At 45.2% G+C, this 25,947-nt stretch overlaps 2 protein-coding genes across 8 annotated transcripts in view; both read left to right on the plus strand.

Moving 5' to 3' along the window:
• sick (sickie) overlaps positions 1-7,491 on the plus strand; it is a 1,048,559-nt gene extending 1,041,068 nt beyond the window's left edge. For all 7 annotated transcript variants that reach the window (XM_070523275.1, XM_070523272.1, XM_070523274.1 and 4 more), the window contains 2 exons: positions 1,575-1,757; positions 2,538-7,491. In XM_070523275.1, coding sequence (XP_070379376.1) covers positions 1,575-1,757; positions 2,538-2,636 — 282 coding nt within the window. In that variant the 3' untranslated portion in view covers positions 2,637-7,491. The remainder of the gene's footprint in view (positions 1-1,574; positions 1,758-2,537) is intronic.
• Positions 7,492-14,182: 6,691 nt separating this feature from the next.
• The window catches only part of LOC135896777 (uncharacterized), a 26,796-nt gene continuing 15,031 nt past the window's right edge, over positions 14,183-25,947 (plus strand). Inside the window, exons 1-2 of the mRNA XM_065425283.2 lie at positions 14,183-14,252; positions 21,817-23,701. Coding sequence (XP_065281355.2) covers positions 21,900-23,701 — 1,802 coding nt within the window. The 5' untranslated portion in view covers positions 14,183-14,252; positions 21,817-21,899. The remainder of the gene's footprint in view (positions 14,253-21,816; positions 23,702-25,947) is intronic.

Consider the following 25,947-nt stretch of genomic DNA (forward strand, 5'->3'; position numbering starts at 1 on the left):
ACGCAACGATATATATAAGTCTGTTTACCTGGAAACCTTCAAAAGGAATGATTAAAGTTCACATCTCCTGGTCGGCTTAACCAATGTGGTCGGTGGACCATTTGCAGGCAGATGCCAGTAATTGTGGTAAAAGCATCATTTGCAGCAACATTTGAATATTAAAAAAAGGAAAATTGAGTGTCAATTTTATAATCGAACAGTTTTATTTGACATAGGCACATTAGGAAGATGGTATCACACCGTTTCAGCCATATGTTCGTGTTTCAGCAGGTTGAGTGGTGATAGCACTGGAGTGGTGATGGCACTGGAATAAGGAGATGGTACCGCACAACTTAAAGTGAATAGGGATGCCTATGTTTTTCAGCATGTTGAAGGAACATGGTACAAAACTAGAACGTAGCATTATCACGCGATCAGCTGAATGTTTGCGTTAGAGCAAAGTAATTTAGAGCAGAGTTATTTGGTGATCTTTGCTTGCATGTGAAACCATCATTGAAGTAGTAATTTAGCGAGATAAAAACATGGAAAAAAGAAAGGTGGACAAGGACAAGTGCAGCGCTTCTTTTTGTCTACCTTTCTTGCTTTTGTACTTTTATCGTGCTAAGTTACTACTTCAATTATGGATGACCAACTAGCCCAACAATCAACTCTTCTAGAAACCATCATGTTTGGGGGAGCCCGGCTGCATTGAGGTGGTTAGTTGCCTTTGAAGAAATACTGACATGACATTTTTGACCTGTCATTTTGTTTCCCTAAATGAGAGTCTAAACCATCCAAAGCACTGCAAAATAGTGACAAAAATCAGAATGACTTAAAAACTCAAATACTTGTTTCTTTGAACAAGTTTTGGTTTGATTATTTAAGAGGTGGATGCGCCATGACATCATCAAGCACTGAATCATTCCATTCCTTCAATCGCTATTGTAGATGTTATGCACAGCCAAGAGAGAGAAGCACAGTACTCTTGTTCGTTTTTTTAGGAGCAACAGCCTTACCTAGCCTTATTGCTACACGACAGCAAATTTCACTTCATGTCATGATATCGCAATAACGTCAATTTATTTATTTACAGTACCGTCTTAGTAAAAGGGCTACGTAGACAAAGGTGAAATACCCACAGAAAAGCACATCATAAGTACCAATTGAAGACAATGTCGGCTTAGTAATTACATTTCATGATCACCACTTTTCGGATACACATGTGAAGAATGGCAGCCAAATACATACATTGTTTTTGAGCGCCGAGCCTACAGTAATAACGAAATATGTTGTACAACAGCGGGGTCCAAAGATTAGGTGTGGTTAAATAAACCAGGTCCAGTGTTCCAAGACCAACCTTAGTACGAAATTACAATTTCAGAGGTCCTTTTACCGGCAATAAGAATGCGTTTTTTACAACTTCGGAAAGATATGCCAGTACTTCTATAATCCTGCTAGGTTTTCCCAGATCCCAGGCTTTCAGCAGTCTGGAAGTGTATGTTGTCATACTATAACTGCTCGAAGCAATCTCGCTGAGTATAGAGATATATGGCAAGAGCATTTGAACTGAAAGTTTTCGCCTGTTCTGTTTCAAGCTCTATGGACGGCGGGCAGCATGGGAAGACCCAGCTGAATGGGTTCTGGAGACCTATCCATGGCCGGGACCAGTATGTGAAGCTCCACAGCTACTGAGGTTACGGCCAGAAGACGTCGGATACGACCCGAGCGCGGGCCCAAAGGTTGTGCCGGACCAGCCTGACTCGGACGCAGATCCCCTGGTGAGTTCCTGAAATATTCTTACTGAATTTCTTGGTTCGAAATAAATAAAATGCTACAGTACCGTTTGCCAGAAATGGTGCAAAACATCAAACATGACATGACATGGCATGACAACCATGACATGATAGCGCATTGCACCTTGGCGTGACCTCTGAGATAGGGCAGCACTCGTGGCATGCCGGAGATCCCAGAGGCCTTGTTCTGGCACAGGCGTCATATCGTTAACCACCGGCTGTAAACATTGCCTGCTAAGCTGCTATTGAAGGTCTCTTAAATATAATAAAGAAATTATATACTATATTTAACCAGTCAAAATTTCATTGCAGTGGACCTTTATAAGTAAGTTCAGTTAACCACAAAAGTTCACAGGATTGGTAGTATTTGTGAAAAAAGTTGAATTGACCTTGTCCCTGGCCACATAGCCTTAGATTTAATGTTTCCATCTGACGTAGCCGTTGCAACTTACATAGTAAAGTTCATTAATGCAATAATTGATATAATGAAATTCATTATTTTAGAAATACAACACCTTAACAGAGTAGAGTTAATTCTCATTTGTCATGGAACCAGTGTCTCTTATTTTTTTGTGGTCTGCTGTACATATCATACCTAGCCAGATGTGTTTTGTAGAAATACACAATGTTGCAGGTAGATACAAAAGGGAATGTTGACGTCCTCCTCAAAGGAAATGGAGATACAGAAGAAATGTTTGCAGGTTTGCTGCCTAAAGAAAATGAACACATGCTTGAATGAGTGCATTCTCATTTGTGTCGTTACAGCTCAACATGCTGATGCGCCTTCAGGAAGCAGCCAGCTACTCAAGCCCACAAACCAACGACGCCGAGTCGGCGGACCTGGAAGCGACGGACACTTCCTAGCCTATTTCGCCCAATTCATAAAGAAGACAAGGAATCTGCACAGAAACTCCAGATCCTACAAGGTCACCAGGCCATCAAAACAAGCTGATGACTGATTCTCTGCTTGAGGATGGAATGCGCAAAACGTCTCAAAGTTTATCGAGATTTCCCAGAGTTTTGTACATTTTGTTTTTTCTACATTCTTTTTTTTTAGAAAGCTACGAACAAATAGCTGCTTTCATTGTTTCTCACCGAGAAGCAGCAACACTCCTAGGCCTAGTCTGTTTGAAAGAAAGAAAAATATTAAGGGATGGAAGAACTGCTTGTACATACGACCTGAATTTTTTGTAAATAAGAAAAAAATGCCTGCCTTTTAACAAGTTATGCGTCCCTATCCCACGAATGTTTTGTACAGAAGAGAAGAGAACTGATGTGAAAATACCAGAGTGTCACGCGAGATATTCTTGTACACGCCTCTTTTATACTATGTAAACACTTGACTTGAGGGCATGCTGGATTTGTATTGTCGAGGAGAGCAGCGTGGATGTCGCATTCTGAATGTGACAAAAGAAAAATTGAATGCAAGGTAAAATATAACAAACCTTACTTTGTTTTTTGCAAGTGTTGGAAGGTTGACTGGGAAAACAAGACACAGCAAACTTAGCTTTTCTCTCTTTTAATGGAAGTGTGAGGCTATGTTTAAATGCTGCAAGCGCACGTGACAGTGAATAAAACGACATCATTAGTGTTTTCTTTGTAGAGGCTTTCCTCTTACCTTTAAAGCACTGTAATTTCTTGATAAGCTCATGCTTTGTATAAGTGGTTGTTGTAGTCTATGTCACTATTTAAACTCACAAACCTGATCAAATTAATGTTCCGGTGCATAGTTTCGGTGCTCTATTAGGCTACAAAATTTTTTTTTAACCTGGGGACACAATGGCACCAAACATTGTAGTTTTTTATTCACTGACTGAACATTTTCACTGAATGTCCTATGAGTTATTTCAAATGTTCTTCGCATGCTCACAGTTATGTCAAATCTACAAAAATATGGAGGTCAGCTAAAAATTAACAATAAGCTCACTATGTCTTGCTCTAATTGTTAGCAACAGCCAATGCTACATTTTGTTGACTCTGAAGAGCATGTGCACATTGCGTAGCTTTTGCTGTTGCAAGATGGCTCTACTTTTTCTGAGCTTATGCAACTAAAGACATAATGGCACATACTGAAACAAATTTAATGTCTTCAGGTATCCAGGCGACAACTACAATTCTCTAAAGTGAGATCATTTCGAGTACTTATCTTGATCATTTCAGATTTCTGACAAAGGTAGACTACGAACTCCTTAACGAACCTCAGTGTGAAAAGGGTCACAACTTCAGAATGATGTTCACAAAATGGGGCAGGCAGCACACATAAGCTTTCCAGTTCTGCTAATTCTCTATGTTTATCTTTGCCATTCTTGCTTTTCATCCCTAGTAAAATTTCTCCTCACAACACATTGCCCTGAAAACATTGAGTGGTCATAATCATAAGGGTTGCAGTAAGAGAAGGAAACGAGAAACGCACTTTCATGCACTTGCGTCCATGGCAGATGAAGTTTGCAATTGCACACATATAAGTTATGGTCCACCTTCAGTTCTTTGGAGTCCACTATGTACAATTGGTGGCAAGCAAAGACTGAACAGGAGACTCCAAGTCACAATATAAAGAAATCGTAAGATGGTGCTCGAGGGTTGTGATACGCCGGTGGGGTTTACTTGAACGTGATTATGCGATGACATCGATCCCAAGTGGAGAAAACCAAAATGCTACCTTCATTTCATTTTTGTGCACTTGAATTGTTGCATTCATGCTTCCTTTACAGACCAGGTGTAGACTATTCATCAAGAGTACAAGTGTGCTTGTTACATAGCAGCATTGGTAATGCCTCCTACAGTACGTTCTGCTCTTATGGGAAACACCTTTGACCCGCCGTGGTTGCTCAGTGGCTATGGTGTTAGACTGCTGAGCACGAGGTCGCAAGATCAAATCCCAGCCACGGTGGCCGCATTTCGATGGGGGCAAAATGCGAAAACTCCCGTGTACTTAGATTTAGGTGCACGTTATTAAAGAACCCCAGGTGGTCAAAATTTACGGAGCCCCCCACTACGGCGTGCCTCATAATCAGAAAGTGGTTTTGGCACGTAAAACCCCATAATTCTGTTTCGGAAACACCTTGTTAGTATTCAGCCCGATATAACTTCCAACAGTTTTCTAAAGTAAGTGAAAAAAAAAAGAGACTAATATGTTACATCATGCAAAAGCTAATAAGGCCTGCTAACCTTCATTTAATATTTAATCTGCCATGAGTACTTGATAAGGTGTTTCCTATATGAGTGGACAGCCGTGTACAGAGGTACGTCATGTTTTGTGTGCACGAAGAGTGGTCATTTGCATATTTGCAGAACAAGGGACAGTTGACTTCTAATAATTCCCTCTCGGATAATTCAGACCCTCGGCTCAATTCAACAAATGTAGGAATTTTCGGTTGGTTCAGAATGTTTTCAGTCACTTTAATTGAAGTAGGTCAAAGAAGGATTTTGGTTTATTGAAATGTCCAAGTGAGGAAGCTCGGCGTGGCCAAAAATTGTTGATGGTTTTATAATGTATGGATAGCCAACGCCTACCCAAACTTGATATTGAAATTGCTGCGTTTGTTGCAAGGTTGTCAATGTGAAATGATGCCAGTCATACGTCTGAACTATGGATATCCCATGTTTTGAGAGCTCCACCTCGTTTCATCTTTTAGCAAATTTCAAGTTTTCTATTGAGCGTAGCAAGGCATGAAATTGTCGCACATACATTTGTTTGTATAAGGTCTTTTTAATTTCATTGCAGGCGATATTTCATTTTTTGCAATTCCAACGTGTGAGAACTGTGAGCAGGATTGTGGTCATCAAGGAGTTTGAATTATTGCAAGTCACCTGTTTGGCAAAACCAGATCTGAGCTATGTTATACACAAAAATCATTACATGACAGTCTGCGAATGGAAAACTGGTGTAAGAAAGTCGCTGCAGCTCCCTCAGTTTGCAATGATTTGCATAATTTAGTTCTTTATTGTGGACTTTGCAGATCTTCAACAACTAAGTGTCTAAAAAGTACATCTCAAATATTTCATGATCTTTTGTTTTTTTTGGCTTGCTGTGAAAATGATCTAGCTTTTAGGTGTTATTTTAACATGCACAGTTAATTTTGTGCAACATTGCATGCTGAACTGCTTTATTTTTGGTAGCTGATATTGTTTTGCTGACACACGTAAACTTGAGATGCATGCTGTTGCTTCTGCAGGATATCTAGCGATGGATTATCTTGATTGCAGAATGCACTGACATGCACATGAGTTGCTGGAGCAGGACTTCAGTTTTTGTGATGAACCCTGCATTTTCGTTACAATCAGTTACCAGGCGTGCGGCCACAGAAAGCTAAATGTCGAAGCCATGTATGTGCTTGTGTACGCCCACAGATTCATGCTGTGAGTATACTATGCGCAATGCAACATGGTTAGGTGTTTGAAAAGCCATGTTTTGCATCAGTCAGTGGAGCTATCTTTTTCAGTGCAGCTTTTTCCTGCATAGCATAATTTCAAAAGTTTTTAGACATAATGGCCGAAAGTGACCGTTATTTCATCAGGACTTGCATATGTGTACTTGTAATGAATTTCAATTCATTATTATACAGCGTTCAGTGGCTGTCAATCATTGGTCAGTGAAATATTTTCTGTATAGGATGATGTATCAGTGATTTTATTGTTTTCGTTCATCTGGTTAATTTATAGAAGATTGCTGCTGCATTGAGACAATTTACACTTTTATTCCGTCTGCCTGCCCAAACATCTTGTCTGATATGTCACCTGCGATGACTGAAACAAGAAATTTATTGAGAATGTTCTGTGCTAGTGAGACTGTTTTCATTTAGAGACCGTTCCAAACTAAGGAGCTGTGTTCTTCATGTTTTTGTTGATATTTCACATAGCCTGTCGTAAGTTCTGCACGAGAAACTTGCAGGGAGTTAACACAACACTTTAGAACATGCCGTGAAGTATGCACTGCAGACAAGGTATTACAGAAAAAGAATTGTGTTACAGAAGTTTGTTAATCATGAACACAGGTGAAAATTACTGTCGCACAATTGAAAGACCACCACAATCATTTGGGTCCTAGTGCTGTCAATCACAGCGCGATCTGAACAAATATGTGCTTGCTTCTAGGTTATCACTAAGCAAACAGGTTCAGGCACAGACCCTAGGTCACATTATTGAATGACTACTTTGCCTGTGGAACATTACGTTGCTGCAAGCCAACTGGTGTGAAATTTTACACAATGGCTTAGAATGAGGATAGCACGAAGTAGCAGCTGAATGGGATCCATTTTACAGTGCTTATTGTGGTTAACATGCAATTTGATCTGGTAACATGTGTCAAAATAAAACATCACTGCATGTCAATATTTTGTTTTCTGCTCTAAGACAGCTATTTATTTCAAGGAAAAGAAGAAAAAAGAACATGCATCCAACGTAAAGCAGAAAAAATTGTCGCAATAAGCAGCATGAGGTTCCTGTCCTATGCGCAGAATGCTTGTTTGCCATGATTGTAGCGTTGCCTGCACAAAAGCTGTTCCTTTGCCTCTTTAGTATCCACATTGAAGGGAGAACTTTGTTTCTCAGCTTGTCGACCCTGTCATCCCTGTGATTGTCTTAAAAAGTGCGGCAGCTGTCGTCTAAAATGAAGAGTGTCATTGTGCCCCATAAGAAAATAACTGTCGCTCTGTCAGGAAAAGTATGGAAGAGAGATGTGTGAAGATAATGCGATTAAAGCATTTTTCTTTATATTGAATTTGACTACTGTCTCTTTGATGATTGCAAGCACGATGCAAAGAATGCTGATGTTCAAATTGCTTTTCTGCATTGAGCATTACTTATTTGTCGGCACTCGCCACTGACATGCATAGGTTGTTACGGCTGCCACCGATTGGTACCGGGACAGAGTTTTGGCGACCTTCAACAGCGTCTGCTTGGAGCTCGAACCAGATTGACCATCAGAGAGGGTTCAGTAGGGAAGACGAGATGATGTAAAAATAAATAAAGGAAGTTTAATGCATCGTTGCGGGTGAGCGGGGAACTCCGAGACAAAAAGTACAGGAACGTTCGGATTGTGTGCTCCTGCACACAAGGGCAGAGAAGATCTGTTCGTGGTGCCTCGCTGGCCTTCTTATAGCCTACACCATTTGGGCGACCTCACTCGATGGACAAGTATTTTCATGTTGGCAAGTGTGATGATTAGGCACTTGGCATCTGTTCCATTCATTGGCACACAGAGTGAACTGTAACAAGGTATAATTTCTGAACCCTGAGATATCATTGAGGTCCAGGCTGGGTCTGTCTCAGTATAACTGATGCCTGCTTTGGATATAATATGGGAATACAAGTGTGCCCTGAGAACACTAAATGAAAGCTAAATGAAAGTGCCGAGACAAAAGAACAGTGCAGCACAGAGCACAAAGGATGAGGTGACATGAAAATGTCTTTGGTGGGTCTGCTGGACAGTTTGTTGTGGCATGGTATAAATATGCTGTGCATAGTGACATCACAGTATATGTCATTAAGGTTAGGATGATTACTGTATGCATGCGAAAGCGAAGTGAGAAGTATGCCAATCTGAGTGACTGATGCATCAGTCAGAGAAGCTACATAAGTGAGTTGACACATCCTTCGAAATTACTATAGGCGTCTTTTTGCTGTCTGTTCTTATCATCACCAGCGCTCTCGTCAAATAGCCGCTTCGAGGCTCTTACGCAGAGTGTGTTGCTGGCTGCTCTTCACCATCGCAGCCATACAAAGTCTCAGATGACCTCCAATGTGGAGCCAGTAATACACTATGCGAGAAACAAAAAATCACCAATTGCTGGCAAAAATAACCTCCGGCAGAACAAATCTCGCGATGAATTTCGTTCTACGTTAATGCGATTGGCATTTAAGCAATGTAGCGACACACCGTATATCGTTGCTGCAGAGACGCGTCACGTATGACGTCTGCATGCAGCAGCTAGGTTCCTCGGTAGCATTTCCCTCTGGAAACGCCGCGCCTTCTAGCGGCGCTGCTGGAAAGTCAGCGGGTGGCGCACCTTTAAATATACATTCAGGCAACATTGTCCGAATGTATATGACGCGGGTTGGATTCCGCCCTGCACTGGAAGCATTTTGAATAATATTTGTTCAGTTGTAGAAATGTGGCACACATCTGCACTGGCACGTACTCAGACACCCAAGACGGCTGGTTCTGAACCCGGTTCCCTTAGGACAGCAGCCCATTAGAATATATGGATTACGTATATCTATAGTGACTTAAGGTGCCGGGAAAACAGATAGAGACACAGGCGGGCTGAGGAGGCAGACAGCAAATACACACGAGGAAATGCGTGAAGTACCCTAAGAGCGCTAATCACATTAAGGAACCATGCGAGGAAGGTGTCTATTAGTGTAGGCAAGGTAACCTTTATGTTATAATCATTGATCATCGCTTTTAAAAGCAAGGCATCGGGACCCCGATGCACGTTGCGTTGCTGGTTGATGCCGAGCATGCCGCCTCACACCAGCTTTCACTGCTGCGTGAAAAGTTATGCGAAAGAGCTTTGCTGTAAAGTTCAGCTGGTGCACCGACTTGGAGGCACGGCGTGTATTGTGACACTACGAAAATTGGATGTCGGTGCTAAATATTCTGGTGCCATTGCCAAAATCAAAATTGATAACTTATACATACAGACAAGCGAGGTAGAGTATCAAAGCTGTAACTTTTGATTTTGATTTGGTGGCAACAATACTGCAATGTTATTTGGCTTGAGAGAAAGTCCCTGTACTCTACACCAAGTTAGCGACATCCTGATGTACCATCTTATGATGCAGAATAGGAACCACTGTCACTGAAAAAGCGCGCGCAACTCAAGGCAGTGCGCCATGATTGAACCTACTGAGTAAAAACACTTCGTCCCTAGGACATCCTAATTATGTTCCGATGTGCATGCACCGTTTCGGAAACAAATAAGGCATTCCCCGGAAGTCCAGTTTCAGGTATCCTACCATGGACGCCCCGAAAATATCAGTCATAGACCTGTTTCAAACATCCTACCACGAATGTCCCAGGAATATCGTATAGGGACCTTTATCGGCATCATCATCAGCCTGGTTACGCCCACTGCAGGGCAAAGGCCTCTCCCATACTTCTCCAACTACCCCGGTCATGTACTAATTGTGGCCATGTCCCTGCAAACTTCTTAATCTCATCCGCCCACGTAACTTTCTGCCGCCATCTGCTACGCTTCCCTTCCCTTGGAATCCATTCTGTAACTCTTAATGACCATCGGTTATCTTCCCTCCTCATTACGTGTCCTGCCCATGCCCATTTCTTTTTCTTGATTTCAACTAAGACGTCATTAACTCGCGTTTGTTCCCTCACCCAATCTGCTCTTTTCTTATCCCTTAACGTTGCCCCTATCATTCTTCTTTCCATAGCTCGTTGCGTCGTCCTCAATTTAAGCAGAACCCTTTTCGTAAGCCTCCAAGTTTCTGCCCCGTACGTGAGTACTGGTAAGACACAGCTGTTATAAACTTTTCTCTTGAGGGATAATGGTAACCTGCTGTTCATGATCTGAGAATGCCTGCCAAACGCACCCCAGCCCATTCTTATTCTTCTGATTATTTCAGTCTCATGATCCGGATCTGCGGTCACTACCTATCCCAAGTAGATGTATTCCCTTACCACTTCCAGTGCATCGCTACCTATCGTAAACTGCTGTTCTCTTCCGAGACTGTTAAACATTACTTTAGTTTCCTGCAGATTAATTTTTAGACCGGCATTTTTAGATCGGCATACACATGACCCTCAGTCTCCAGCAGATGCGAAGAAACTGACCACGGCGGCGGTCAGACCTCGAGACGCAGCAGAGGGTGCTAAGAATCCCTGGCTCCGGACAGGCCGCCCTTGGAATATGAACCTGGCAACGTTTAACGCTAGAAAATTATCTAGTGAGGCGAGTCTAGCAGTGCTATAGGAGGAATTAGAGGGCAGTAAATTGGATATAATAGGGCTCAGTGAAGTTAGGAGGCCAAAAGAAGCATATACAGTGCTAAAAAGCGGGCACGTCCTGTGGTACCGGGGCTTAGCGGAGAGACGAGAACTAGGAGTCGGATTCCTGATTAATAAGAATATAGCTGGTAACATACAGGAATTCTATAGCATTAACGAGAGGGTGGCAGGCATTGGTGGGGAACTCCATAAGAGGTACAAAATGAAGGTTGTACAGGTCTACGCCCCTACATCCAGTCATGATGACCAGGAAGTCGAAAGCTTCTATGAAGACGTGGAATCGGTTATGGGTAAAGTCAAAACAAAATACACTATACTGATGGGCGACTCCAATGCCAAGGTAGGCAAGAAGCAGGCTGGAGACAAGGCAGTGGGGTATATGGCATAGGCACTAGGAATAGCAGGGGAGAGTTATTAGTAGAGTTTGCAGAACAGAATAATATGCGGATAATGAATACCTTCTTCCGCAAGTGAGATAGCCGAAAGTGGACGTGGAGGAGCCCGAACGGCGAGACTAGAAATGAAATAGACTTCATACTCTGCGATAACCCTGGCATCATACAAGATGTGGACGTGCTCGGCAAGGTGCGCTGCAGTGACCATAGGATGGTAAGAACTCGAATTAGCCTAGACCTGAGGAGAGAACGGAAGAAACTGGTACATAAGAAACCGATAAATGAGTTAGCGGTAAGAGGGAAAATAGAGAAATTCCAGATCAAGCTACAGAACAGGTATTCCGCTTTAACTCAGGAAGAGGACCTTAGCGTTGAAGCAATGAACCACAATCTTGTGGGCATCATTAAGGAGTATGCAATAGATAACCCTGGCATCATACAAGATGTGGACGTGCTCGGCAAGGTGCGCTGCAGTGACCATAGGATGGTAAGAACTCGAATTAGCCTAGACCTCAGGAGAGAACGGAAGAAACTGGTACATAAGAAACCGATAAATGAGTTAGCGGTAAGAGGGAAAATAGAGAAATTCCAGATCAAGCTACAGAACAGGTATTCCGCTTTAACTCAGGAAGAGGACCTTAGCGTTGAAGCAATGAACGACAATCTTGTGGGCATCATTAAGGAGTATGCAATAGATGTCGGTGGTAACTCCGTTAGACAGGATACCAGTAAGCTATCGCAGGAGACGAAAGATCTGATCAAGAAACGTCAATGTATGAAAGCCTCTAACCCTACAGCTAGAATAGAACTGGCAGAACTTTCGAAGTTAATCAACAAGCGTAAGACAGCTGACATAAGGAAGTATAATATGGATAGAATTGAACATGCTCTCAGGTACGGAGGAAGCGTAAAAGCAGCGAAGAAGAGACTAGGAATTGGCAAGAATCAGATGTATGCGTTAAGAGAGAAAGCCGGCAATATCATTACTAATATGGATGAGATAGTTCAAGTGGCTGAGGAGTTCTATATACATTTATGCAGTATCAGTGGCACCGACGACGATAATGGAAGAGAGAATAGTCTAGAGGAATTCGAAATCCCACAGGTAACGCCGGAAGAAGTAAAGAAAGCCTTGGAAGCTATGCAAAGGGGGAAGGCAGCTGGGGAGGATAAGGTAACAGCAGATTTGTTGAAGGATGGTGGGCAGATTCTTCTGGAGAAACTAGCCACCCTGTATACGCTATGCCTCATGAGTTCGAGCGTACCGGAATCTTGGAAAAACGCTAACATGATCCTAATCCACAGGAAGGAGGACGCCAAAGACTTGAAAAATTATAGACCGATCAGCTTACTGTCCGTTGCCTACAAAGTATTTACTAAGGTCATTGCAAATAGTATCAGGAACACCTTAGACTTCCGTCAACCAAAGGACCAGGCAGGATTCCGTAAAGGCTACTCAACAATAGACCATATTCACACTATCAATCAGGTGATAGACAAATGTGCGGAATATAACCAACCCTTATATATAGCTTTCATTGATTACGAGAAAGCGTTTGATTCAGTCGAAACCTCAGCAGTCATGGAGGCATTGCAAAATCATGGTGTAGACGAGCCGTATGTAAAAATACTGAAAGATATCAACAGCGGCTCCACAGCCACCGTAGTTCTCCATAAAGAAACCAACAAAATCCCAATAAAGAAAGGCGTCAGGCAGGGAGATACGATCTCTCCAATGCTATTCACAGCGTGTTTACAGGATCTATTCAGAGACCTTGATTGGGAAGAATTGGGGATAAGAGTTAATGGAGATTACCTTAGTAACTTGCGATTCGCTGATGAGATTGCCTTGCTTAGTAACTCAGGGGACCCAATTGCAATACATGCTCACTGACCTGGAGAGGCAAAGCCGAAGGGTGGGTCTAAAAATTAATCTGCAGAAAACTAAAGTAATGTTTAACAGTCTCGGAAGAGAACAGCAGTTTACGATAGGGAGTGAGGCACTGGAAGTGGTAAGGGAATATATCTACTTAGGACAGATAGTGACTGCGGATCCGGATCATGAGACTGAAATAATCAGAAGAATAAGAATGGGCTGAGGTGCGTTTGGCAGGCATTCTCAGATCATGAACAGCAGATTGCCATTATCCCTAAGGAGAAAAGTTTATAACAGCTGTGTCTTACTGGTATTCACGTAAGGGGCAGAAACCTGGAGGCTTACGAAAAGGGTTCTGCTTAAATTGAGGACGACGCAACGAGCTATGGAAAGAAGAATGATAGGTGTAACGTTAAGTGATAAGAAAAGGGCAGATTGGGTGAGGGAACAAACGGGAGGTAATGATATCTTAGTTGAAATCAAGAAAACGAAATGTGCATGGGCAGGACACGTAATGAGGAGGGAAGATAACCGATGGTCATTAAGAGTTACGGAATGGATTCTAATGGAAGGGAAGCGTAGCAGAGGGCGGCAGAAAGTTAGGTGGGCGGATGAGCTTAAGAAGTTTGCAGGGACAACATGGCCAGAATTAGTACATGACCGGGGTAGTTGGAGAAGTATGGGAGAGGCCTTTGCCCTGCAGTGGGGGTAACCAGGCTGATGATGATGATGACGGTAATAATATGGCACAAAAAGAATGCTTATTAATATTTCTTATTTTCCACAATTGATTTACGTCTACTTTAGAAAATTCGAAAAGTAAAAGCACAAATTCACAGTTTAAATCTCACTAGTATTGTTCTCAAAACTTTAACTTACTCTTGTTTAAGTATATCCTTTATAATATGTAATTAAGTAGTTTTTTAGTATTCCCATCAACGCAAGGCTTATTGTAATATTGATGACTCCTTTATCTCATGTATTGACAGTGTATTTTTCATCTTGTATTATATATTTATTTTTACCTTTTGTGTTATTTATTCATTAACTAATTTACTTCATTTCTTTCTCAATCATATTACCACCAGATTCGTGGCCTATCCCCCATAGTGGTTTTGTGCCATTAATTGAGGCATCATCATCATCATCATCATCATCATCATCATCATCATCAATCTTCGCGGCGTGGCAGCTGAAGAAGAAGTCATCATCGGTCAGGGACGGCGATGGACGCACCGTGCGCGGTGAGTGAAAATTCTGCACTCGAAACGGGTCATATAAGAGTATATAGGTATAAGCATAACCTGCTGGGGTTGATGTGTTCGGTTTTCGACACGGTAGTGGTGAGCCGTCCTCTGAAACGACATGGAAATTTTCTAGGAACTGTCGTCGAATAATTGGGCTTAACAACCGAAACTACATCGGCCCTGGCTTGCGTTTGGGTGCGCACCCGTTCATGTATAGAATATCGGAGTATTATGCTACTCTGCACGAATATTTGTTCAGCTGTGAAAGCGCGTTTTGCGGTTAAAGTGGCTGTCTCTGGATCATGGTTGTAGGTGATGTTATCTCTGTGGCACCGTGCGAGCGATTGCTATAGATTGTCTTTCTTTCTCTTTATTGCTGCTTTTACCACAGGGTAAACAGCAGCATTTCCGCCTCTACTATTAACGGCATCTCGTGATAAAATTGTTTTACGATGGATATAAATAAGAGATGCGCGAGATGTGCGAACATTAGAAAAATCCAATACAAATGAAAGAGCCTTTCCGGTTCCAGAACAATATATTTATTTTCGCACGGTGTTATGGCGTATAAATGCCGCACAAAACAGTGCAAGGCCGCCTTAAATGATGCTTTTATTACATCTCAACGAATGTAAGCTATTCCTGCTGCGCCTGCTCTGAAGGAATAGGCTTCAGGAGGTACTGTTTCTGTGTGCTGATGATTGTCCTTTTTTGCACATCTCGCAGACATCTAATAAATTATACCTCGTGGGAAGCAGATACCTCGTGGAAAGCTGCTTCCCGAGTTTTGTAATTTCTGCTAAGTCTTACTTTCTTTCCTAGATGGACCTCCACATACAATTTTGAGACTAAAGCGATGTGTTCTCTCCCTCAATTATTCCGGAAAGGCGAGGGTTAAAGGGCGGTGTCAATATGAGCAAATACCACCCATACAATATCCTAAGCCAGCTTTTTTTGGTATATTCGTAATTAATCCGATTACTTCACTATTCGGACATCCTATCCAAGCACTATTAATATAGACAGTCTTCGAACTTGTTCCCAAAAGAGCGACGTAGACGAAGGCGATAGGAAGCTCTTGCGATTGATCAGTCTTTTGGATATTTTGTGACGTAAGGTCCAGTTCGACACCTTGCTCTTGCTGGAGCGACGTACGTTGGGCCCAATAGCTCATCCGTCCAACGCGCACGAACGTGACATCGATCCTCGAAAGTGGTCGACCAACAACATGGACCTACCGCCAAGTCAGCGTAGACTGAGCTGCGCGCCACAAGCGTCCATCTGACGTCAGCTCCAGATTCCAGTCCCAATGAGCCGTGCATCCCCGCTGCTAAGGGTGCTGTGTGCCCCCACCCACTTAGCGCTCTTAGAAAGTAGAGAGATCAACGCTATACGTAGACGCACGCACTTTAACGGGATATCGCAGACGTAGACGGGAGTAAGAACTCTGGTGGCGATATCTTTTGACGTCTTATTTATCGACGCGTTAGAACCGCTTTACAGCGAAGCTGTCTTATTGCGGTGGCGGTTTTATTTCGGTTTTATTTCTACGGCTTATTGCGATAGCAATTATGGACACTCCAGGCAAATTTCTGTCGTCGTCGTCGCCGTGATGTTCGGTATGAAGTCCAAACGCGATAAGATCGCGGCTGCGCAGCGTATGCTGTAGATGCGAGGGAAATCATGCGAGTGTGAACGAATAAGGATGATGGCCATGGTGGCTTCGTACGGCGGCGTTTCATCGCGCGCGAGGAACGAAGGAAAGGAGGGAGCGCGCGCTCCGACTTCTGGCGCGCGCTGTAGGGGGGTGGTGGGGGGGGGCAGTGCAGGGCACGTCTGCGCTTTTACTCCAGCAGGAGTTGCGCTTGGCCGGCTGAACACGGCCGCGCGCGTTTTATCTTGAAGGTAACCTGCGGTGTGTTAGAAGGCTAGCTCACGCGAGATGGCTGATGGCTTCGCGTGCGTTGTGTTCTCGCGCGCCTAATTCGCGTTGAAGCGAGAGACAGCACGACAGGTATTCGCTCGCCGCTGCTGCCGCTCTTCTTCACGCTAGCGTTCTGGCAGCGAGTGTCTTCTGTCATCGAATGAGATGTGCTCATTTTCGTTTGTGCGCGCGCGACACCATTCTTGTTAATTTCAGCGAATCTCTTTATGGCTAGGGTTCCGTGCAGTTATTGTTCTGCGTCAACAAAAAAAGTGGGTCGATCCTGGTGATAGTGCAGAAAGGGTCAAAGCGCAATTACACGTACCTCTGTGGACTTCAGGTAGTGGGCTCCGGGACTTGTAACACGCCCTTCAACTACCCTTGTCACATCTGGGACACAAGAGGCCCGGGCACAAGCGTAAGAATGGATTTTATTCGAATGTTCATAACACAAGTGACAGGGAGCAAAGATTGAAAATTTACACGAAGGGTGATGAAAAAGAAACAGACACCGAGATCCGTACAACGAGGGTGAAGCGACAACAGTGGGTCACTAACAGTCACTAACTAACGTGGCCCCGGTAGATCTCTCGCGATGCGGAAATCACGTCGCTGACGGCCGACCTGTCGAAGCTCCAGGTAGGACCGGGAGCAGATACACCGCCTCACGAGGTCGTTGGCAGGGTCCCAAAGAGCCCAAGGCTCCGACGATAAGTGCATGCACCGTCACGCGTTGACATCGCCGTGCCAGATGGAGATGTGCAGGTCCGTACTTGGCGACCTTGGCGTTGCGTGCGTTGGTGAACACCGGCGGGCGGTTGTCGAAAGGACAGGAGACAGCCAAGATGACTGCGTCCTCGCCACGCGCCAGGATGATGGCAGGGCGAAGGCTGATATCTCCGCTTGGCCGGTTGTCGTATATGATGGTGAACCGACCCCGACACGCCCTACGGAGACGCGACATGATGTTGTTGTGTCGGGCCGTGCACAGCGTAATCTTCGCCATGCAGTGACACAGCACATGCAGCAGCGCCTCCCTGTCATAACCGCGCACCATGCATCGCTGATCGCGTTCGGCCGTTATCCACATGCAGGTTTCGTTGAGGCGAAGGAGGTTGAGCCTGGCGTGGATGAACCGCCAGTCAGCAAACCGGCTGTTAGAAACCGTGTACATAGGTGCGAACTGGCGCGGTCGGCGGCCACGCACTGCCCTGGTTGGATTTTTCATGCAGTGCTGAACCCCGGGAGGCCGATTTTATGGCCCGGAGCGTGCGGATGACTTACCTGCAGTGCCCTGGTTGGATTTTTCATGCAGTGCTGAACCCCGGGAGGCCGATTTTATGGCCCGGAGCGTGCGGATGACTTACCTGCAGTGTTTCGGGTTGACGGTGCGGTCACCGCAGGTGAATCCGTCTGGATTAAGCTCCCAGAGGACACCCAGGTGGCGTGAGGCCTTCCGTGCGATTGCATTTTAGCCCAAAGGGCCCCGCGTCGGCCATGTCTACATTCGCACCACCCTCTCTTTGCCGGCGTTCCAAGCGCTTGCGTATCTAGTTTCCTTTCCTTCTACTCTACATCACTACATGCCTGACCTATACAAAACATCATATTGCGAAAATTGCCATAGCACACTAGACGTACATCACTTGCTCTGGTGTGGTCGGACCCACGCAAACAAGGATCAAGAGTTCGCCAGGCTACAAGACGCATTACGCAGCACGGACCTGGCGGAGCAGCTCTGGGCCGTCCAGCGAGCCCACGATGCGGCCAGGGAGTTACAATTCCCGGTCCCAACGTGGGAGTAGCCCGCTCTATGGGACCTTGCGCCCCGTAGCTCGCAGGACCTTTCTATAAAGTTACTCCATCCATCCATACTCTCTCGTGGGGATGACGTTGCCGAAACATCATGTGTGTCTACCTTCCTCCGGCTCTTCGGGGCGGCTGTCCCGTCGTCCACGCGAATGTATGTAAAAAAAAAAAGCCAGAAAGGCAAATTGCCATTCTTCATTTGAAATTTCACTTCTGTCGTCATAATGCGAAGGCTGCGTATAGTCCGGACTCCCGAGGAGCAACTCACCTACGAAGAGCGACATCGCGCATGCTTTTGGCGTTTTTCTGCACGACCTTCATCGGTGGTGTTTGCCGTCCGTTTTCAGTCTGAGACGCAGAGATAATGCTGACTTCTGCAGTGATGTCAACAAGCAAGCGCAAACCGATGATACAGTCGGTACTGTAGAAAAGGCGGCCTACTAAATGGCCATGGTCAACCGACGCTCTTACTGACGGCCGGCCGCAGCACTTCGTGCGTGCCGTGAACAGGGGTACGTGCAATGACGAGTACCAGCAACAAATCGGCGGTAGTATAGTAGCACAGGCTCTGCCGTGAAAAACTGCGTGAAGCTTGCAGAAACGACCCACGAGTAGAAGGCGGCGTGAGGGGCTGATGAGATGGGAAAATTGGTGGTTAGAGATGCGAGTGTCTCGGAGTTCTTGGCGCAATTCGGCTACATGAGACACAAAATTTTCTATTGTTTCCCGGAGGGAATCGACCTCGAACACCGGAGGTGAACGGGCAGCGTTGATGGCTGCCAGCATGTCGTCGGCCAGTCCGGCAAGTTCGAACTTTTATGAGCTGAGACAAGGGCCAATCGCACGTTGGCCGGTAGACGCCGCAGGAACACCTCACATACTGCGGCCGTGTCGTGGGAATCTGCGGTGTCACCGAGTAGGTGTACAAGGTGACTCAGGAACTGGACTGTACGTCTCTCACGGAGCTCCTACGTGCCAAAACCACTTTCTGATTATGAGGCACGCCGTAGTGGAGGACTCCGGAAATTTTGACCACCTGGGGTTCTTTAGCGTGCACCTAAATCTAAGCACACGGGTGTTTTCGCATTTCGCCCCCATCGAAACGCGGCCGCCGTGGCCGGGATTCGATCCCGCGACCTCGTGCTCAGCAGCCCAACACCATAGCCACTGAGCAACCACGGCGGGTAAGCTCCTCGGTAATCAGTAGCTTCTAGATACAGCAATGTGTAGGGGAAACGAGGCGCCGAGGAAGAGCTCCTTTGATTTTGGTGTTCGGAGTTTCGCCCAGCTCCAGTATAGGATGATATTACGTACTTTGGCCATTGCCTGCAGTGACAGCGCTTCGTGGAGCATTTTGTACTTGCGAACTTACGAGGTGATACGACACACGCGGAACTGGTTCTCAGCTTGAATGAACCATAAATGCTGGATGAGCGATCAACAGCTGCGGTAGAGTGATGCTAGCTGTAGCTCCCATGACAATTGCGGAAGTTCTTGAATCGTTCGAAAAGGTTTTACGGGTGGAGTTGCTGGCGTACGTGGACAAGCCATGACAGGTCTTTTTCGGTGTCCGTGTCACCAGTAACTGTGGGCTACTACGCACAATTAAAGAAATCGCGGCTTTATGTGAGCGCTGGCGAGAAACCCAACTGCGAATCCACCCGCCATCCATTCCTCTTTCTTCTTCCAACCTATTTTCGCACCAGCTCACGTGGTTGACCAGGGCAGCGCGACATGAAGAAAGACGCACCATAAGGGGATACGCGGGCTCATGGGCTGCGCGGACAGTGCGTTTCATCAAAGAAATGATTGGGTGTCATAAGTAAATGAGCATTTTTACAGGTTGAGCTATTGAACTTAAAGAAGAAAGAAAGGCGGCTAGCTCCTATACGAATGCGATATCAGCAGTTACGAGCGCGATTGAGCAAGGGACATTTGAATGCTCTTTCGTACACTTTTGATGCCACCACATTGAATTGCTTCTTAACGATGATTTCACGTCCAGTGATGCGTATTTTAATAACAGATGACAATCAGGCTGGGCTCGTACCTACGTGCACTCGAAGTGGATCGCGCAAGCAGTCATGATGAAAAACCGTTGACATCCCCGTGTAAACACAAGTTTCTATACTGTTGCAAGTACAGGTATTGATATGTCGTTGTTTAAGGACACATATTGTTTTGAGCAGATAAATTTTAACGCAATGCCAACGAAAGCCTGCTAAAATCACATTTGGTAATTGCAGTAGCTATAAATAAATAAATAAATAAATAAATAAATAAATAAATAAATAAATAAATAAATAAATAAATAAATAAATAAATAAGCAGACTTTCTTAACCGACTGCAAAGCGAAGAACACAAAGTTATTTTAGGTGCCCAACTTTTATTTACTGATCCCCATTCTTTTATCGATATGACTACCTCAGTGACCGACAACCTAATATAAGAACAGCAAGTAGGCAAACCCTCATGTATACATAGCTCTGAATGTTGTTGCGGCTTATGCATCTATTGAGACTGTCAGTCTCCTGCATGTGTAGAAGAACCGGCGGTTGCCCGAGAGACAGTAAGAACAACAGATACATTTTTAATGGCACTTTAAAGCAACGTTACCGGCAGATAGCTGGCCCAAAACGACCGTCATGACGATTTACGTACTACTCAGGCGGTAAGAGCTACTTGCTGTTAAACGGAATTTGTATAGAATACAAGGAAGTACACGCAATCAGAGAAATTGCTTCATCGTAGGGCACACACACGCCGACTTCACTCGCCGACACTACATAAATAAGGCCTTGTCTAAATTACCGCTTGCACTACCATTGCTTTCGCGCTTTCGGTTGAAAGCGTCACATCAACGGTGAATGATATGTCAATAAGAAAGCGAAAACGGCGATTTTCTTTGTTTATTCAACACGTCATCCGATATCGCGAAGGGGAAGCCAGAAGGCGCTCAATGGCGTCGTGGTCACGTGTTCAAAGCGCCCATGCAGAGGCACCGTAAAAGTTCTGTAGATCACTGTTTCTCGACCATAACATGAAGCGGGACAGATTTAACACGTGATTTGCATAGCATGTTTTACACTCGCATTCCCTCAGTGCCGTATACCGGGCACACCATGCCAACAGTGCGCATGTTACAATGGAAAATTCTCTTTCCTATAGGCGTCTCCGTAGCCGCGAAAAAGTAACGACGCTAAAACCTGGATTAGTGTTAAGCCCCCGTAGTATCCTACCTTGGTACGTAATGTGAAACCGAACATGCTAACAGTTTAGTTGGAAAAGCCATGTCGGTGTGTCCGGATCGCTCTTATTTACGCGACGACTAGTACTCTCGTCTGTGTCGCTTTGAGCTGTCGCACCCATGCCCTGTTCTTTTACAATGCACGTTGATATATCCTGAATAAAAAACTGCCGCCTTGCGCACGCTTACAATGAGGTGCAATTTTAACAGACAGGAAATAGTAATTGACTAGTTCAGGGTGGTTAAGTATTCTCTCTAGACCGCATTTTCATTTATTTTGCTGGAAATGGTTGTTTATTACTGGAGGAAATGCAGCCCAGACATTTCTCTGCGAAATCTCAGTGCCGGTCAGTGTGACGTCACGAATTTCTGTGCATTTCCATGTACTTGGGCCCCTCTGGTAGACAAAAAGGTTGTTGAAGGTTTCCCGATTAACCGCTTAGTTTCTTCAGAAATCAGCCAGGTTCTTTCTGGCTCGAATCTTCAAAGTGCCCCGAACCGGTGAAAAACAGGTCAGAGCGCGGCAGGTCCGATTACCGAGAGAAACAAGCAGTATTCCGTCGCTTCGTTGCTTACGCAGGTCTTAATGCAAACATGAAGTCCAACGCTGGGCGGTGATCAGTGGAGGCGAAGACGACAGGAGTGCCTGGCTTCAACCAAGTTATGGCAGAACGAGGAGATTCTACGGAAGCGGACTTCACGTGCGGAGCGTTTGACCAGCTACCGCTCTGTACGGCCACGCCTGAGAACACGTGCCAGATTGTGAACCACCTTTCAACGCTGAACGAGCTGCTCTTTCACGCTGAACTGGAAGTTCGAGAACTGCCCGCACCATGCGGGCAGCTGTCCCTAGCGAGCTTGGCGGAGAAGGACCTGTGTATGCCATATGACCCGGAGATGTCCGTGAAGCAAGCGATTGCGCTGGTGCACCGGTTGCTCATGACGCACTCGTGCATTCAGCACGTCCACATCCACCACGGCCTTTTTGCCGTTTATGCACCGCTCGTCTGCGACGCCCTCAAACGCAACCGTTCGACTAGGATAATCAACATCGACTTCAGGGAGACTGTCTTCTACGAGGACCTCGACGTTGCCTTCTCTTCCGCGCATCTCGCTGAAGAATTAGAACATTCAGAGCAAGAGTCATGCGACGAACTTTCGTCTGCTCTGTCGACCGTTATCTGCGTATGCCCATCGCTAACTGCCCTCAAGATTCCCGAGTTGCGCATGAAGGGCGGAATGGCCGCAGCGTTCGTCGCAGTTCTGAAGAAAAATGTCACACTGGAGGAGCTGTCGGTGCACGGTTCTGTCATATGCGAAGCCGGACGGGACCAGTTTGCGCAGTACCTGAGGGATAGCACCTCGCTTACCACGCTTAGCATAACGGCAGACGGCGTCACCAGGCGGAACTGCTTCAACTGGATGGCTGAAGGCCTAATCGTCAACAGGGTGATCAGGAACGTCTATCTGAACAACGTTCTGTTTGACGAAGAGAACGCCGGACTGGCAGCGAGGATATTTACGGAAAACAAAATTATACAGAGCTTCAACATAGTATATCCACCGCGCACTTTAGCGCCGAGGACAGATCACAACTTTTGGTGCGCACCGCTGTCCAGCAACGAGACACTGGAAGAACTCAGCCTTCCTATCGGTATATGGAGCTCAGCTCAGTGGGTCGACTTCTTCTGGACCGTTTCGAAGAAACAGAGCCTGAAAAAGCTGACCGTTTTGGTGCACCCGACTTCCCGCTGTCACCTGGGAGAGTTATGCAAGGCTCTCAAGGAAAGCGGGGCAGAAGAAAAGGTTTCGCTCGGAACCTACTTCGTCTACTACAACATGGATTTGATTTACTCAAAGGCATTATCAGACGTAGACGTATTCTGCTTCGGCGATATTGTGGGACGGCTCCCTCGTGCGTTAGTGCAGTTTGCGCACATTACGTCCGTACGCTTCAGTCTCAGAGCGGGCGACGTGTCACTTGCTTCGGCCGTCGCCGCGTACGTCAAATCCACGACGTCGCTCCGGAAGCTGCGCTTGGTTTTCTACTCTGACTGGGACGACACCGCGGACGATGCGATTGCATCTTGGACAAAGATAGTTGAATCACTTTCTCGAAACACGAGCATCAGAGAGCTGGGATTGCACGTGGACATTGACCCCTACGACAGCGACGACGATGACGACGTCACCCACCCGGCACAGCTCTTCGCCCGAGCGATCAAGACCAGTCCGAACATACGAGTCGTGCACTTCGGCGCAGTGCACTCGTTCGAGGTGGCCGCCTTCCTCCGACATTTCTCCGAAGACATCGCGGACAACTACACCCTCGTCCGCGTAACCATAGGCGGAATACTGGACCGGAACGCAGCCCGGGACTACTTCAACATCCGGGACACTACCCGTCGAAACTGTGGCCTGGTGACGCGTGCCGCGCGGTTCGCCACGGGACGCACTCTGGACAGGTGAGTTCACTTTCAATGCTTACAAGGAGAATTCGGAGCTTCCACCTAACGTCGTCAAGAGCGAAATTCCGTATCACAGCATCCTAATCACAGCTGTCAAAACTGGCCACCCGAAAGCTGGAGAGGTTCGTGCGATGGAATGGCCGCGCATGTAGCAGTGCTCGAGGGTCACTGCCCCGTGCTTTGTTTCGGCGGTGTAGGTATGTGTTCATTGCACTGCTATCAGACGCGCCCACAACACTTGCCACGTGATGTGGTGTGCTGATTGCGGATAGCACGGAATCGCTGGGTCCGTCTACAATATATATATATATATATATATATATATATATACATATATATATATATATATATATATATATATATATATATATATATATATATATATATATATATATATATATATATATATATATATATATATATATATATATATATATATATGGCTATGGTGTTAGTCTGCTGAGCACGAGGTCGCGGGATCGAAACCCGGCCACGGCGGCCGCATTCCGATGGGGGCGAAAACACCCGTGTACTTAGATTTAGGTGCATGTTAAAGAACCCCAGGTAGTCAAAATTTCCGGAGTCCTCCACTACGGCGTGCCTCATAATCAGAAAGTGGTTTCGGCACATAAAACCCCATAATATATATATATATATATATATATATATATATATATATATATATATATATATATATATATATATATATATATATATATATATATATATATATATATATATATATATATATATATATATATATATACATGTATATATATATACACGCGCACAGGCTGTTTAAGCTAAATTTAGCTATAGTTAAAAAATATGCCGATGCACTCTAAGACGACGCGACCAAATGAATGTTGCTCACTTTTGTATGTAGTGTGTTACGCTATCTTTTGTATTTTGCTTAACTGAGAATTAGTGAAAATTTAATAAACCAATTCTCAAGTAACGAAGCTTGGGGAAAAAATCCAAATGGAAAGTTGCAGAGTGGTTTGCAAACCGTCCGAATAAACAGTTTCTCTTTTTCTATATTTAAGTATGGGTGTTTTTCAGCTTACTGCGTATGACCCGCGAAACAAGAAACACCACCGGACATGCCCGGTTGCTCATCGTGGTTGCACTGCTCGCAAAGCGTTCTGCGCACAAACGAACATCGCATTTGGCCGGATGTGCTGGCGCTGTGTCTGCTTATCGCTATCAACAGCCGCGAGGGAAGCACATCGCTGGCGTAAGTCACTCAGCCAACGCCTGCGTCACTGCCCTGTCTCCTTTTAAGCGGCAGCACGCCCTGCTAGATGCTATGTTCGTTTGTACGCGGACAGTTTGGGAGCGCTGCAATCATGGTGCGCAAGCGGGTATGTCACGTGGTAATTTTTTGTGTTCCGTGGGCATCCGCAGTAAGCTGGAAAACACTAATACTTCAATATAGAAAGTTAGAAACTGTGTTCTCGGACGTTTCGCAAACCGCTCTGCAACTTTCTGATTGGAACTCCTTTCCTAGCTTCGTTGCTTCAGAAGTTGGTTAATAATCTTGACTAATGAGGTAATTAAGCAAAATACAAAAAATAGCGTGACACCCTGCATACAAAAGTGAGCAACGTGCATTTGGTCGCGTGTATGTATACACATACGCCTGCAGTATTTACTTTTGGACCACTTCCTGTATACAACTGTTTTTGCACAAATTTACTTATTGATAAAATCGAATTGAATTGACAGCAAGGAGCACTAATTCGAAGCGCACTGGCGGCCCGCTGCTGGGCGACGTGAGCAGAACGTGGCATCGAGGGGCGTGCGCTCGCTGCAGCCTCCCAATTTCCGCTTCGCGCGTTCTCATAGCCGAAATTCATCCTGCCGCAGTTCCACGGGTAATCGAACTTTTCCAAATCCAAAAGCTACCATAGATTGCACACAGAGTTTGCTTGAATTTCCGAATTATGTTGAGCCCACTGATATAAAACGTTCGAAAGTTAGTTATACTTCTGGTAACTAGAGACTAATTACCGCGCATCATCCATCACACCGCGGTCCGCATCGCTGATGGCATGTCTCCGAAGAAACCGTCCTTTCATTTCAGAACGGCTATCTTTAAGTGATACCTAAGATCATCGCAAAAATACCCTGTATAGGAATGTTTTCCTCCACTTGGCACTCATGTAAGGCGTTGAAAAAGAAAAAGTAGGTCCTCCTCACTATTGCTTCGTATTTCTCTGTCAAATTAGCAGCAACCTGCG

Source organism: Dermacentor albipictus, chromosome 8 (genome assembly GCF_038994185.2).
Source record: "Dermacentor albipictus isolate Rhodes 1998 colony chromosome 8, USDA_Dalb.pri_finalv2, whole genome shotgun sequence".
In the NCBI taxonomy this organism is placed as follows: Eukaryota; Metazoa; Arthropoda; class Arachnida; order Ixodida; family Ixodidae; genus Dermacentor; species Dermacentor albipictus.